The sequence below is a fragment of the Somniosus microcephalus genome, chromosome 28, assembly GCF_052327205.1.
Source record: "Somniosus microcephalus isolate GS21.2 chromosome 28, FLI_Smic_1.0, whole genome shotgun sequence".
Lineage (NCBI taxonomy): Eukaryota > Metazoa > Chordata > Chondrichthyes > Squaliformes > Somniosidae > Somniosus > Somniosus microcephalus.
This window is the reverse complement of record NC_141014.1, coordinates 18,125,942-18,139,816: the sequence shown is the minus strand read 5'-3', so window position 1 is coordinate 18,139,816 and position 13,875 is coordinate 18,125,942. Positions and strand designations below refer to the sequence as shown.

At 50.3% G+C, this 13,875-nt stretch overlaps 1 protein-coding gene across 3 annotated transcripts in view; it reads left to right on the top strand.

Moving 5' to 3' along the window:
* The first annotated feature begins 2,215 nt into the window (after positions 1-2,215).
* Positions 2,216-13,875, top strand: part of slc25a17 (solute carrier family 25 member 17) — a 29,111-nt gene continuing 17,451 nt past the window's right edge. Inside the window, exons 1-5 of one of the 3 annotated variants that reach the window (XM_085969568.1) lie at positions 2,296-2,377; positions 5,099-5,209; positions 7,301-7,361; positions 8,502-8,568; positions 11,772-11,923. In XM_085969568.1, the coding sequence (XP_085825694.1) occupies positions 7,316-7,361; positions 8,502-8,568; positions 11,772-11,923 (265 nt within the window). In that variant the 5' untranslated portion in view covers positions 2,296-2,377; positions 5,099-5,209; positions 7,301-7,315. Of the gene's footprint in view, positions 2,378-5,098; positions 5,210-7,300; positions 7,362-8,501; positions 8,569-11,771; positions 11,924-13,875 lie in introns of all 3 variants that reach the window. The other 2 variants (XM_085969567.1, XM_085969569.1) reach the window with 2 other exon arrangements.

Below are 13,875 nucleotides of genomic sequence, written 5' to 3'. Positions count from 1 at the left end.
AAATAAAAAGGTAATGTCATCACAGTTAGAAGGTTATAAACCACTCGAGTTTCACTCCGAGTGTCAGCCTTAGATCAATAGTTGCCCACTAGACTTTGGTCATTTAAGTTCTAGCCCTACTCCACATTTGAGCACAAAATCCAGGCTGACACTCCAGTGCAGTGCTGAGGGAGAGCTGCACTGTCGGAGGAGCCGTCTTTCTGGTGAGACGTTAAACCGTCTGCTTTCTCAGGTGGCTGTAAAAGATCCCGAAGAAGAGCAGGGGAGTTCTCCCCGGTGTCCTGGCCAATATCTATCCCTCAATCAACATCACTAAAATAGATTATCTGGTCATTAGCTCATTGCTGTTTGTGGGAGCTTGCTGTGTGCAAATTGGATGCCGCGTTTCCTACATTACAACAGTGACTACACTTCAAAAATACTTCATTGGCTGTAAAGTGTTTTGGGACATCTGGTGGTCATGAAAGGCGATTATATAAATGCAAATCTTCTTTCTGGGCACTGCAACCACCAGAGTCCTGGGCACCTATAATACCAGGGTCCAGGGCATCACCAACACCAGGGTTCCGGGCACCTACAACACCTTGTTCCTGAGCATAACCAACACCAGGGTCCTGGGCACCTACAATACCTTGTTCCTGGGCACCACCGACACCAGGGTACTGGGCATCACCATCACCAGGGTCCTGGGCACCTACAACACCTTGTTCCTGAGCATAAACGGGTCTTTTTCTGAGTGGCAGACAGTGACTAGTGGGGTACCGCAGGGATCGGTGCTAGGACCCCAGCTATTCACAATATATATTAATGATCTGGACGAGGGAACTAGATGTAATATCTCCAAGTTTGCAGACGACACAAAGCTGGGTGGGTGCGTGTGCTGTGAGGAGGATGCAGAGAAACTCCAGTACGATTTGGACAGGTTGGGTGATTGGGCAGATGCCTGGCAGATGTAGTATAATGTGGATAAATGCGAGGTTATGCACTTCGGTGGCAAAAATAGGAAGACAGATTATTATCTGAACAGCAACAGATTTGAAAAAGGGGAAGTGCAATGAGACCTGGGTGTCCTTGTGCATCAGTCGCTGAAGGTAAGCATGCAGGTGCAGCAGGCGGTTAAGAAGGCAAATGGTATGTTGGCCTTCATAGCGAGAGGATTTGAGTACAGGAACAAGGATGTCTTGCTGCAGTTGTACAGGGCCTTGGTGAGACCACACCTTGAGTATTGTGCGCAGTTTTGGTCGCCTTATCTGAGGAAGGATGTTCTTGCCATGGAGGGAGTGCATCGAAGATTCACCAGACTGATACCTGGGATGGCAGGAATGACGTATGAGGAGAGATTGGGTCAACTAGGCTTATATTCGCTAAAATCTAAGAAAAGAGTATATACAAATTATATGAATGTATATTTATACACTCAGGGATATATCTGTTTATACACTGTATGGATAGATCTGCGTTTATGTGTTCAACTATAAATGTTTTTCGATGCTTTGGCAACATAAGATGTACCTTGTCATGCCAATAAAGCGATTTGAATTGAATTGACATTGACCTCATTGAAACTTATAAAATTCTAACAGGACTAGACAAGACTAGATGCAGGATGTTCCCGATGGCGGGGGAGCCCAGAACCAGGGGTCACCGTCTAAGGATAAGGGGTAAGCCATTTAGGACAGAGATGAGGAGGAATTTCTTCACCCAGAGAGTGGTGAACCTGTGGAATTCGCTACCACACAAGGCAGTTGAGGCCAACTTATTAAATATATTCAAGGAGTTGGATATATTTCTTGAGGCTAAAGGGATATAGGGAGAAGGCAGGGACCGGGTACTGAATTTGGATGATCAGCCATGATCTCATTAAATGGTGGAGCAGGCTCGAGGGGCCGAGTGGCCTGTTCCTATCTTCTATGTCTATAACCGACACCAGGGTTCTGACTGTTGATGGTGGTCAGGACCAGGCACCAGTCGCCCTCCCCCTCCTGTTAAGTGTGAGAGCAGCAGCAAAATAAATCTCTCCTTGCTCTCCTTATCGGTGATTGACACCAAAGACAACCAATCAGAGGCACCCGGAAGCAAAGTGTGACCAATCGTTTCTTGTCAGAGGCGGCGCTGTGAGCTCATCCAATGAGGAGCGAGCGTGCGTGTTGCAATCTGAGGCCGCAGCCAATCAGGAGGCGCGGAAACTGACATTTATCCAGCAGGTGGGGGTGTGGGGATTTCTTTTGCCATTTTTCCGGGTGGAGCGGCTGCAGTTTGAGTCCCTGCCCGGCCCGGGCATCCGATGCTGGGGGCGAAAATGAAAGGGAACACGGGGCTATCGGTGGGCCATGTCTTTTCTTACGAGAGCCTGGTGCACGCTGTGGCCGGGGCTGCGGTAAGTCTGCTGGGCCCCCCAGTGAAGGGGACACTCAGTGCCCCCACTGACCTGCAGGCTCCGTGAGTCTTGTCATATGGTTGGAATAATGTTTCTCTGAAAGGAAGAGGGAGGGGAAAAAAGCTTCTGTTTGGGGGGGCGGGGGGGAAATAATCAATCACGCACTTAAGTGGCAGAAAATCAGCCATCCCAGAATTTCCTGCACCCTGAGCTGATTTATCCCCAGTGCCATTGCTGAATTAAACTCAGGAACCCTTGCTCCCCAGGGTCAGGGAGAGGGGAAATCTCAGCCTCAGTTCCTGCTCTTGCTCACTATCCATGGGACCAGGAGGTGTAGGTGTGTGTGTGTGGGGAGGTCAGATTAGACAGGTGTGTGTGTGTGTGGAGGTCAGATTAGACAGGTGTGTGTGTGTGGAGGTCAGATTAGACAGGTGTGTGTGGGGGGAGGTCAGATTAGACAGGTGTGTGTGGGGGGAGGTCAGATTAGACAGGTGTGTGTGGGGGGAGGTCAGATTAGACAGGTGTGTGTGGGGGGAGGTCAGATTAGACAGGTGTGTGTATGTGGGGAGGTCAGATTAGACAGGTGTGTGTGTGGGGAGGTCAGATTAGACAGGTGTGTGTGGGGAGGTCAGATTAGACAGGTGTGTGTGTGGGGAGGTCAGATTAGACAGGTGTGTGTGTGGGGAGGTCAGATTAGACAGGTGTGTGTGTGGGGAGGTCAGATTAGACAGGTGTGTGTGTGGGGAGGTCAGATTAGACAGGTGTGTGTGTGGGGAGGTCAGATTAGACAGGTGTGTGTATGTGGGGAGGTCAGATTAGACAGGTGTGTGTGTGGGGAGGTCAGATTAGACAGGTGTGTGTGTGGGGAGGTCAGATTAGACAGGTGTGTGTGTGGGGAGGTCAGATTAGACAGGTGTGTGTGTGGGGAGGTCAGATTAGACGTGTGTGTGTGGGGAGGTCAGATTAGACAGGTGTGTGTATGTGGGGAGGTCAGATTAGACAGGTGTGTGTGTGGGGAGGTCAGATTAGACAGGTGTGTGTGGGGAGGTCAGATTAGACAGGTGTGTGTGTGGGGAGGTCAGATTAGACAGGTGTGTGTGGGGAGGTCAGATTAGACAGGTGTGTGTGGGGAGGTCAGATTAGACAGGTGTGTGTGTGGGGAGGTCAGATTAGACAGGTGTGTGTATGTGGGGTGGTCAGATTAGACAGGTGTATGTGTGGGGAGGTTAGATTAGACAGGTGTGTGTGTGGGGAGGTCAGATTAGACAGGATCAGGTGCCACAATTAGCGTCTGGGTTCACACATAGGAGCAGGAGGAGGCCATTCAGCCCCTCGAGCCTGTTCCGCCATTCAATGGCTGATCTGTGTCTTGACTCCGTCTACCCGCCTTGGTTCCGTAACCCTTGCCAAGCAACAGTCTCACCACGCACAAAGAATGGCCACATCAGCGAGGTACCAGGACCGCGGCCAGTGGGAGTCGGACCTGTGCGGGACCGCGGCCAGTGGGAGTCGGACCTGCGCGGGACCGCGGTCGGCAGGGTTTATGGTTGCCAGTAAACGAGAGACATTCAAGCGCTGGAAGCAGTGCAGAGGAAAAGCCAAGTTTTTCATCGCCAGTGTCGGGGGGACTGCGTTTTGTGGTAAGGCTGGCAATACTGGGGGGGTGGGTGGGGGGTTCAGTCTAGAAAGGAGGCATCACCGTATAACGGTAGTTCAGCTAGTTACGGTAATTCCAAAATATTACTTTAAATAATTAAATTAGAACCGGGGATGCACGTTTAAACTAGCAAACAATAAAAAGATAGTCGTTGAGGATATTCAAGACAGTGATCGATAGATTTTTGGATATTCAGGGAATCAAGGGATTATGGAGATCGGGCAGGAAAGTGGAGTTGAGGTTGAAGATCAGCCATGATCTTATTGAATGGGGGAGCAGGCTCGAGGGGCCGACTCCTGCTCCTAATTCATATGTTCTTATAAATTGAGGACTAACATCAGAATGGTCTTCTCACACACAGAATGATCAAAACATGGAAAGGATTCTCAAAGTAAGAAAGGCCTTCCATTTGTATAGCACCGTTCACGGCCTCGGGATCCCTGACCTGTTTCCCTGGATTACAACGGTGAAAAGTTGTCAACACTGTAGGGAAATGAGGCATCCAAATTTTGCACAGCAAGGTCCCACAAACAGCGATGGCAGTTAATCTGATTTTAGTGGAGTTTATAGATGGGTAAATATTGGGAGAACGCCACACGATCTATAACCTCCGCCTCAACAGCTTTGAACTCTGTTTAACGTCTCACCCTGACCGTGCAACCCTCCCTCGGTACTGCACAGGTGTGTCAGCCTAGATATTGTGCTGAAGTCCTGGAGTGGGGGGGTTTGACTCCAGTGAGAGCGCTGCCACTGAGCCAAGCTGACACTTAGCGGGGGAGCTTTTGGAGGCGGGACTCCCACTTGTCGGGTTTCAGCCCCGCCTCCATCAACTTCTGGCCAACCCACGCTATTTTCCCTTGATTGACCTTGTTAAGCCCGCCCAGCGGGCATAGCAGGCCAATTAAGGGGAAGCCGGTTGCAGAGCACGTCAATGTATGATGTTTCATCTGTCAAAAATTTTTGACAGATGAATTGTCATCGTTTGAAGCTGTCAAACACTGACATTCTCTGTAGTTTGATGAGGTCTTGAATTCAAGACCTCATCAAACCTCTTTCTTTTGCAGAAATGAGAAGGTTGTTGCATTGGAGAATGCAGCGGTCATCTGTCATCTCTACCCCGGAGGTCCGAGACTCTCCGCATCCCCAACTCGTGAAGCCTGCAGGAAGAAACAAAGGTAAGTAAACTTTTTCTAACACATTCCACTCACCTCACATACTCACCTCTCCACACTTGCACCCATCACTCACCTTCACAGCGCACTTTTGCACCTCTCCGACCCCCGCAGACCCACTGCTCGCCTCGGTGACCCTGGCGGGGTTCGCAGCCTTCGGGAAGCCCACACTTGTGTGGGTAAAATGGGGATAATCCTCTTATCTGCCTGTTAAGTGGCTGTAATCCCCTTCCCGCCTCCAAGGAGACAGGACCCGGCGCGGGTCGACTTCCCGCCTCCTGGCAAGATGGCACGGAGGCGGGTTGGAGGCGGTTTGGGCACCCGCCCCCAGATTCTGCCATTTTCCCGGCAGTCCCGCCTCCCCAGGGCTGGCAAGATCGCGCCCATAGTAATTGAAGGGGGAAAAACCCAGGAATCATTTAAGAAGGAATTTGATGTGAGGGGGGACTGTAAGGTCCTTCTGAATGGATGAATTAAGACGGGCCGAATGTCCTTTGTCGTCTGTCATTACCTTGTGCTCGTGCGATGAGCTGCTGCATCAATACAACTCTGTCTGTCTGTCTGTCTGTCTTGTAGTCCTTTAGAAATAGGGATAATGCAGGAACTATTCAGCTCAAAACAATCGACACTCTCTTTGCGGCTAAAGAAAGACTTGCATTTCACAACCACCGGACATCCCAAAGCGCTTTACAGCCAATGAAGTACTTTTTGAAGTGTAGTCACTGTTGTAATGTGGGAAACGCGGCAGCCAATTTGCGCACAGCAAGCTCCCACAAACAGCAATGTGCTAATGACCAGATAATCGGATTTGGTGGCTTTTTTAATTCGTTCATGGGATGTGGGCGTCGCTGGCAAGACCAGCATTTATTGCCCATCCCTAATTGCCCTTGAGAAGGTGGTGGTGAGCCACCTTCTTGAACCGCTGCAGTCCGTGTGGTGAAGGTGCTCCCACCGTGCTGTTAGGGAGGGAGTTCCAGGATTTTGACCCAGCGACGATGAAGGATCGGCCGATATACTTCCAAGTCAGGATGGTGTGTGACTTGGAGGGGAACTTGGAGGTGGTGGTGTTCCCATGCGTCTGCTGCCCTTGTCCTTCTAGGTGGTAGAGGTTGCGGGTTTGGGAGGTGCTGCCGAAGAAGCCTTGGCGAGTTGCTGCAGTGCCTCTTGTAGATGGTACACACTGCAGACACGGTACGCCGGTGGTGGAAGGAGTGAATGTTTAAGGTGGTGGATGGGGTGCCAATCAAGCGGGCTGCTTTGTCCTGGATGGTGTTGAGCTTCTTGAGTGTTGTTGGAGCTGCACTCATCCAGGCAAGTGGAGAGTATTCCATCACACTCCTTACTTGTGCCTTGTAGATGGTGGAAAGGCTTTGGGGAGTCGGGAGGTGAGACACTCGCCGCAGAATACCCAGCCTCTGACCTGCTCTTGTAGCCACAGTATTTATGTGGCTGGTCCAGTTAAGTTTCTGGTTAATGGTGACCCCCAGGATGTTGATGGTGGGGGATTCGGCGATGGTAATGCCATTGAATGTCAAGGGGCGGTGTTTAGGCTCTCACTTGTTGGAGATAGTCATTGCCTGGCACTTCTGTGGCGCGAATGTTACCTGCCACTTATCAGCCCAAGCCTGAACGTCGTCCAGGTCTTGCTGCATGCGGGCATGGACTGCTTCATTATCTGAGGAGTTGTGAATGGCACTGAACACTGTAGTCATCAGTGAACATCCCCACATTTGACCTTATGTTGGAGGGAAGGTCATTGATGAAGCAGGTGAAGATGGTTGGGCCCAGGACACTGCCCTGAGGAACTCCTGCAGCGATGTCCTGGGGTTGTGATGACTGACCTTCTATAAGACAGGAGACGTCCGACAATCTGAAACAGCCACTGGTGTGGGACTGAGTCATTCGTGTAAGAAGGTAAGGGTACACTGCGCTGAACATGGGGATGAGTGCTTTCTGTTTGTCCCCCAATATCAGCATCTAAGTATTTGACCCCCTCCATACAGGACTCGAGAGTTTAGACACTGTTGGGTCTGCAGCTTTACCCCCACAGAAAAGAACCTACACTCCCGGTTACTGATGATCTTTTCTCTTTAGGGAGGGGTGACTGCGATGACCATATTCTACCCACTCGACATAGCCCGCTTGAGACTTCAAGGTAAGATTCCGTTCAGGACTGGTGCTGTAAGCACCTCCCCTCACCCCTCTCCCCCTGGGGCCTAGCAATACTGAGGTCCACTCAGCAGCGAGGGGCCCCAAGTTCGATCCCTGGTCTGTGCCGCGTCATGTGCCTTCAGACAGGGCACTGCAGTTAGAGAGGGAGGACTAGCCTCAGTCGCCCTCCGCGTCCCTGGGCTAGGCAGAGGAAAGATCGGCCGGGATAGCTGCGGCTGATTTCTGTCCGCCCAACCCTAGTGGAAAGTGGAGGTGAGTCCACATTGGGCGAGGACAGCAGTCGGGCGCGGCTGTGATGCCCTACTTGGTCGAGGAGCCTCATATTTTCTAGGCTCACCCATAAGGAATAGAATTCTCAAGCAGAGAAGTTATGTTAAACTTGTATCGAGCTTTGGTTACACCACACTGGGAGTACAGTGAACAGTTCTGGTCTCCATATTACAAAAGGGACATGGAGGCACTGGAGAAAATGCAAAAAGGATTTACAAGGAAGATATCAGAACTGCGATGTTATAACTATCAGGAAAGACTGAACAGGCTGGGGCTCTTTCCTCTGGAACAGAGAAGGCTGAGGGATGACCCGATAGAGGTCTTTAAAATTATGAGGGGGTTTGATAGGGTAGACGTAGAGAAGATGCTTCTACTTGTGGGGGAGACCAGAACTAGGGGCCATCAATAGAAGATAGTCACTAATAAATCCAATAGAGAATTCAGGAGAAACTTCTTTACCCAGAGAGTGGTGAGAATGTGGAACTCGCTACCACAGGGAGTGGTTGAGGCGAATAGTATAGATGCATTTAAGGGGAGTTTAGATAAACACACGAGGGAGAAAGAAATAGCAGGATATGCTGATAGGGTGAGATGAAGAGGCTGGTGTGGAGCATAAACACCGGCACGGACTAGTTGGGCCGAATGGCCTGTTTCTGTGCTGTGAATTCCATGAATGGCCAGCTGAGTGAGGCAGCAGAGGCGGGGGGGGGGGAGGCGGGCTAGCATCCATCGGAACCACCCCCCCACCGCACCCTCGAGAGTCCGCACCTTCGGGCGGGAGGATTGGAGGAAGAAACAGATTTACTATGAAAGAGCCTTTCCGTACCTGATGTGCTCTTTCTCTTTATTGCAGTGGATGAGAAGATGAAGGCCCGATCTACCCCCATCGTCCTGGCCGAGATCATCAAAGAGGAGGGGCTGTGAGTACAAACAAGGTCGCGATTTGCATAACAAAATGGTTCCCTTTCTGCTCCGAGACCGAAGAGCTGGAAACCAACTGAAAGCTCAGCAGCTCCCCCGCTGGTTGAGTTGGTAAATGCACTGCCCAGGTGCCCGTCCCTGAATCAGGCTGCGCAGGAGAGGGTCCCTGGTTTATGCTCAGTTAGCTAAGCTCACACAGGGGCACGACAATTGCTCTCCGTATCCCTGGGTTACGGAGTGGGGAGGGAAGGGGAGGAATCGGCCAGGGTTCCTGCTCCTCACCGAATCACAGAAACCCCACAGTGCAGATAGAGGCCATTTCGGCCCATCGAGCCTGCACCGACACCATATCCCACCCGATCCCCGTAACCCCTACACCAACACATATCCCACCCTATCCCCGTAACCCCACGTATTTAATCCCCCTAACACTAAGGGTCAATTTATCATAGCCAATCAACCTAACCCGCACATCTATAGGATCATAGAATGGTTACAGCACAGGATGAGGCCATTTGGCCCGTTGAGCCTGTGCCAGCTCTCTGCAAGAGCACTTCAGCCATTCCCACTCCCCCCGCCCTTTCTCCGTAGCCCTGCAAATTTTTTCCTTCAGGTACTTACCCAACTCCCTTTTGAAAGCCACGATTGAATCTGCCTCCACCGCCCTTTCAGGCAGCGCATTCCAGATCGTAACCACTCACTGCGTAAAAAAGTTTTTCCTCATGTCGCCTTTAGTTCTTCTGCCAATCACCTTAAATCTGGGACCTCTGGTTCTCGACCCTTCTGCCAATGGGAACAGTTTCTCTCTATCTACTCTGTCCAGACCCCTCATGATTTTGAACACCTCTATCAAATCTCCTCTCAACCTTCTCTGCTCCAAGGAGAACCACCCCAGCTTCTCCAGTCTATCCACGTAACTGAAGTCCCTCATCCCTGGAATCATTCTTGTAAATCTTTTCTGCACCCTCTCTAAGGCCTTCACATCCTTCCTAAAATGTAGTGCCCAGAATTGGACATAATACTCCAGTTGAGGCCGAACCAGTGTTTTATAAAGGTTCATCATAACTTCCTTGCTTTTGTACTCTGTGCCTCTATTTATGAAGCCCAGGATCCCGTAAGCTTTTTTAACCGCTTTCTCAACCTGCCCTGCCACCTTTAACAATTTGTGCACATATACCCCCAGGCCTCTCTGTTCATGCACCCCCTTTAGGATTGTACCCTTTAGTTTATATTGCCTCTCCTCGTTCTTCCTACCAAAACGCACTTTTCTACGTTAAATGTCATCTGCCACGTGTCTGCCCATTCCACCAGCCTGTCTATGTCCTCTTGAAGTCTTTCACTATCCTCCTCACTATACTTCCAAGTTTTGTGTCATCTGCAGATTTTGAAATTGTGCCCTGTACACCCACATCCAAGTCATTAATATATATCAAGAAAAGCATTGGTCCTGGTACCAACCCCTGGGGAACACCACTGTATACCTTCCTCCAGTCCGAAAAACAACCGTTCACCACTACTCCGTTTCCTGTCACTTAGCCAATTCCGTATCCACGCTGCCACTGTCCCTTTTATTCCATGGGCTTCAACTTTGCTGGCAAGCCTGTTATGTGGCACTTTATCAAACGCCTTTTGGAAATCCATGCACACTATGTCAACTGTATTGCCCTCATCAACCCTCTGTTACCTCATCAAAGAACTCAATCAAGTTAGTTAAACACGATTTGCCTTTGAAAAATCCGTGCTGGCTTTCCTTAATTAATCCACACTTGTCCAAGTGACTATTAATTTAATCCCTGATTACTGTTTCTAAAAGCTTCCCCACTACTGAGATTAAACTGACCGGCCTATAGTTGCTGGGTTTATCTTTACACCTTTTTTTGAACAATGGTGTAACATTTGCAATTCTCCAGTCTCCTGGCACCAGCCCTGTAGCTAAGGAGGATTGGAATAGTATGGCCAGTACCTCCGCAATCCCATCCAGTCCTGGTGACTTATCAACTTTAAATACAGACAGCCTTTCTAGTACCTCTTTATCAATTTTTATCTCATCCATTATCTCCACTACCTCCTCTTTCACTATGACTTTGGCAGCATCTTCATCCTTGGTGAAGACAGATGCATGCGTAGGTCTCCTTTTTGGTCCCTAATCGGCCCCACCCCTCCTCTTCCTACCCGTTTACTATTTATATGCCAATAGAAGACTTTTGAATTCCCTTTTATGTTGGTTGTCATTCTATTCTCATACCCTCTCTTTGCCCCTCTTATTTCCTTTTTCACTTCCCCTCTGAGCTTTTTATACTTAGCTTGATTCTCGGATGTATTCTAGACCTGACATCTGTCATACGCGCTCTTTTACTGCTTCATCTTACTCACTTACTCTCTCTATCTCTTTTGTCATCCAGGGAGCTCTGACTTTAGTTGCCCTGCCTTTCCCCCTTGTGGGAATGTACCTCGACTGTGCCCGAACCATCTCCTCTTTAAAGGCAGCCCATTGTTTGATTACAGTTTTGCCTGCCAAACTTTGCATTTCTATAGCGCCTTTCATGACCTCAGGACGTCCCAAAGTGCTTTACAGCCAATGAAGTACTTTTTGAAGTGTGGTCACTGTTGTAATGTAGGAAACGCAGCAGCTAATTTGCGCACAGCAAGCTCCCACAAACAGCAGTGACCAGATAATCTGAGGGATAAATACTGGCCCAGGACACCGGGGAGAACTCCCCTGCTTTTCTTCAAAACAGTGCCGTGGGATCTTTAACATCCACCTGAGAGGGCAGACGGGGCCTCGGTTTAACGACTCATCCGAAAGACGGCACCTCCGACAGTGCAGCACTCCCTCAGCACTGCACTGGGAGTGTCAGCCTGGAATTTGTGCTCAAGTCTTTGGGGTGGGACTTGAACCCACAACCTTCTGACTCTGAGGCGAGAGGGGCTGCCCCAATTGAGCTAGTATTGGGGGATGGTTGACTGGACTCGGCTGTGCACCACAGTCGAATAGCCCGCTGCCTTGGCTCGCGTGTGTTTTTTTTTTGAAAAAAGGGTACTCGGTCAGTTCCGTGGAGTTGAACCCCAGCAGGAGAGAAGGGGAGCAAAGCCGGGGATGTGGCGGGGGGGTTGGGGGCTGAGCTGCTTTCCTCGCTCGTGGCATAAGCCGGCCGTGTAAATAAAGGGATTGAGCCAGTAACCTCGGCCTCTTTTATTCCAGGTCGGCGGTGTATCGCAGCTGGTTCTCCGTCATCTCCAGCCTCTGCTGCTCAAACTTTGTCTATTTCTACACGTTCAACACCTTGAAGGACATCTGGGTCAAAGGTCAACCCTCCACGAACAGCAAGGACCTCATGATGGGCTTTATCTCTGGTAGGTAGGTGGCTACATTTGGTGCCTGCAGTCAATTACAGCAGTTAACAAAATAATATCTCCTCATCTCCCCCCTGGCTCTTTTGCTAATGATCTTAAATCTGAGTCCTCTGGTTACTGAGCCTCCTGCTACTGGAAACGGTTTCTCCCGATCTTCAAAACCCTTCATAATTTTGAACACCTCTATTAACTCTCCCCTTCACCTTCTCTGCTCTAAGGAGAACAACCCCAGCTTCTCCAGTCTCTCCACATCACTGAGGTTACTCATCCCTGGAACCATTCTAGTAAATCATCTTCTTCCCTCCCCACCCCCCAAGCCCTACTTCCTTCTGACTCTGTCCCTGGAAAAAAAAACTCTCGCCACCGTCCATGAGGCAGCACGGTGGCATAGTGGTTAGCACTGTTGCCTCACAGCGCCAGGGACCCGGGTTCGAATCCGGCCTCGGGCGACTGTCTGTGTGGAGTTTGCACATTCTCCCCGTGTTTGCGCGGGTTTACTCCGGGTGCTCCGGTTTCCTCCCACAGTCCAAAGATGTGCGGGTTAGGTTGATTGGCTATGATAAATTGACCCTTAGTGTTAGCGGGATTAAATACATGGGGTTACGGGGATAGGGTGGGATATGTGTTGGTGTAGGGGTTACGGGGATCGGGTGGGATGTGTGTCGGTGCAGGCTCGATGGGCCGAGATGGCCTCTATCTGCACTGTGTGGTTTCTGTGATTTCTTTCTGTGAACTCACTTACAGCTGCACATTCAAAATTCCAACTGTCCAGCCTCTGGCCCTCCAGTCACCCCGACATTTCTGCAGCTACTGATCTGCTCAACCACACCCTCACCACCGCCTTTGATGCCCCAGTCCCTACTAAAACAATTACTCTCTCTCACCCTGGCCGTTCCCCTGGTACGGCCCACATCTCCGCTCGTTTACGTCCAAGGGACACAGACTTGAACGGATATGGCGGACAACTGGTTTGGCCATTCACCGCCGGATCTGGCTGGACCACATAAAGCTTTATCGGGTCCTGCTCGCGTCTGCCAAAACTGCTCATTATTCCAGGATCATCCTGGAATGCAAAAATAATCCCCCGGCTTCTATTCTCCACTGCTAACCGTCTTATTAAACCACTCTCCCTGTTTCCTTCACCCTGACCTCCAACAAGTGTGAGGAGCTCATGGACTTCTCTGTCTCTAAGATTGAGACCATCCATTCAGCTGCCTCTGCCACTTCCCTTCCTTCCCCTAGCCCACTGGGCCAAACTTCCTCTACGGTCCCCCCCTGCCCTAGCCCTGAACTCAGATCTTTCTCCAGTTTTTCTCCGATCTCCGCTCATGACCTCTCCGTGCTCATCTTGTCCATGAGACCCACTTCCTGCTCCCTCGACCCTATTCCCAACAAACTGCTGACCACCCAACTTCCTTTTCTGGCTCCCATGTTAGTTGACATTGTTAATGGTTCTCTCTCCTCAGGTACAGTCCCCCTCTCCCTCAAATCTGCCGTTATCACCCCTCTCCTCAAAAAATCAACCCTTGACCCCTCTGTCCTTGCAAACTACCGCCCCATCTCCAATCTCACTTTCCTTTCCAAAGTCCTTGAACGTGTCGTCGCCTCCCAAATCCGTGCCCATCTTTCCCACAATTCCATGTTTGAATCCCTCCAATCAGGTTTCCGCCCCTGCCACAGTACCGAAACTGCTCTCATCAAAGTCACAAATGACATCCTTTGTGACTGTGACAAATGTAAACTATCCCGCCTCGTCCTTCTTGACTTGTCTGCAGCCTTTGACACGGTTGACCACTCCATCCTTCTCCAACGCCTCTCCACCGTCGTCCAGCTGGGTGGGACTGCACTCGCCTGGTTCCATTCTTATCTATCTAATCGTAGCCAGAGAATCACCTGCAATGGCTTCTCTTCCCGCTCCCGCACCGCTACCTCTGGTGTCCCCCAAGGATCTA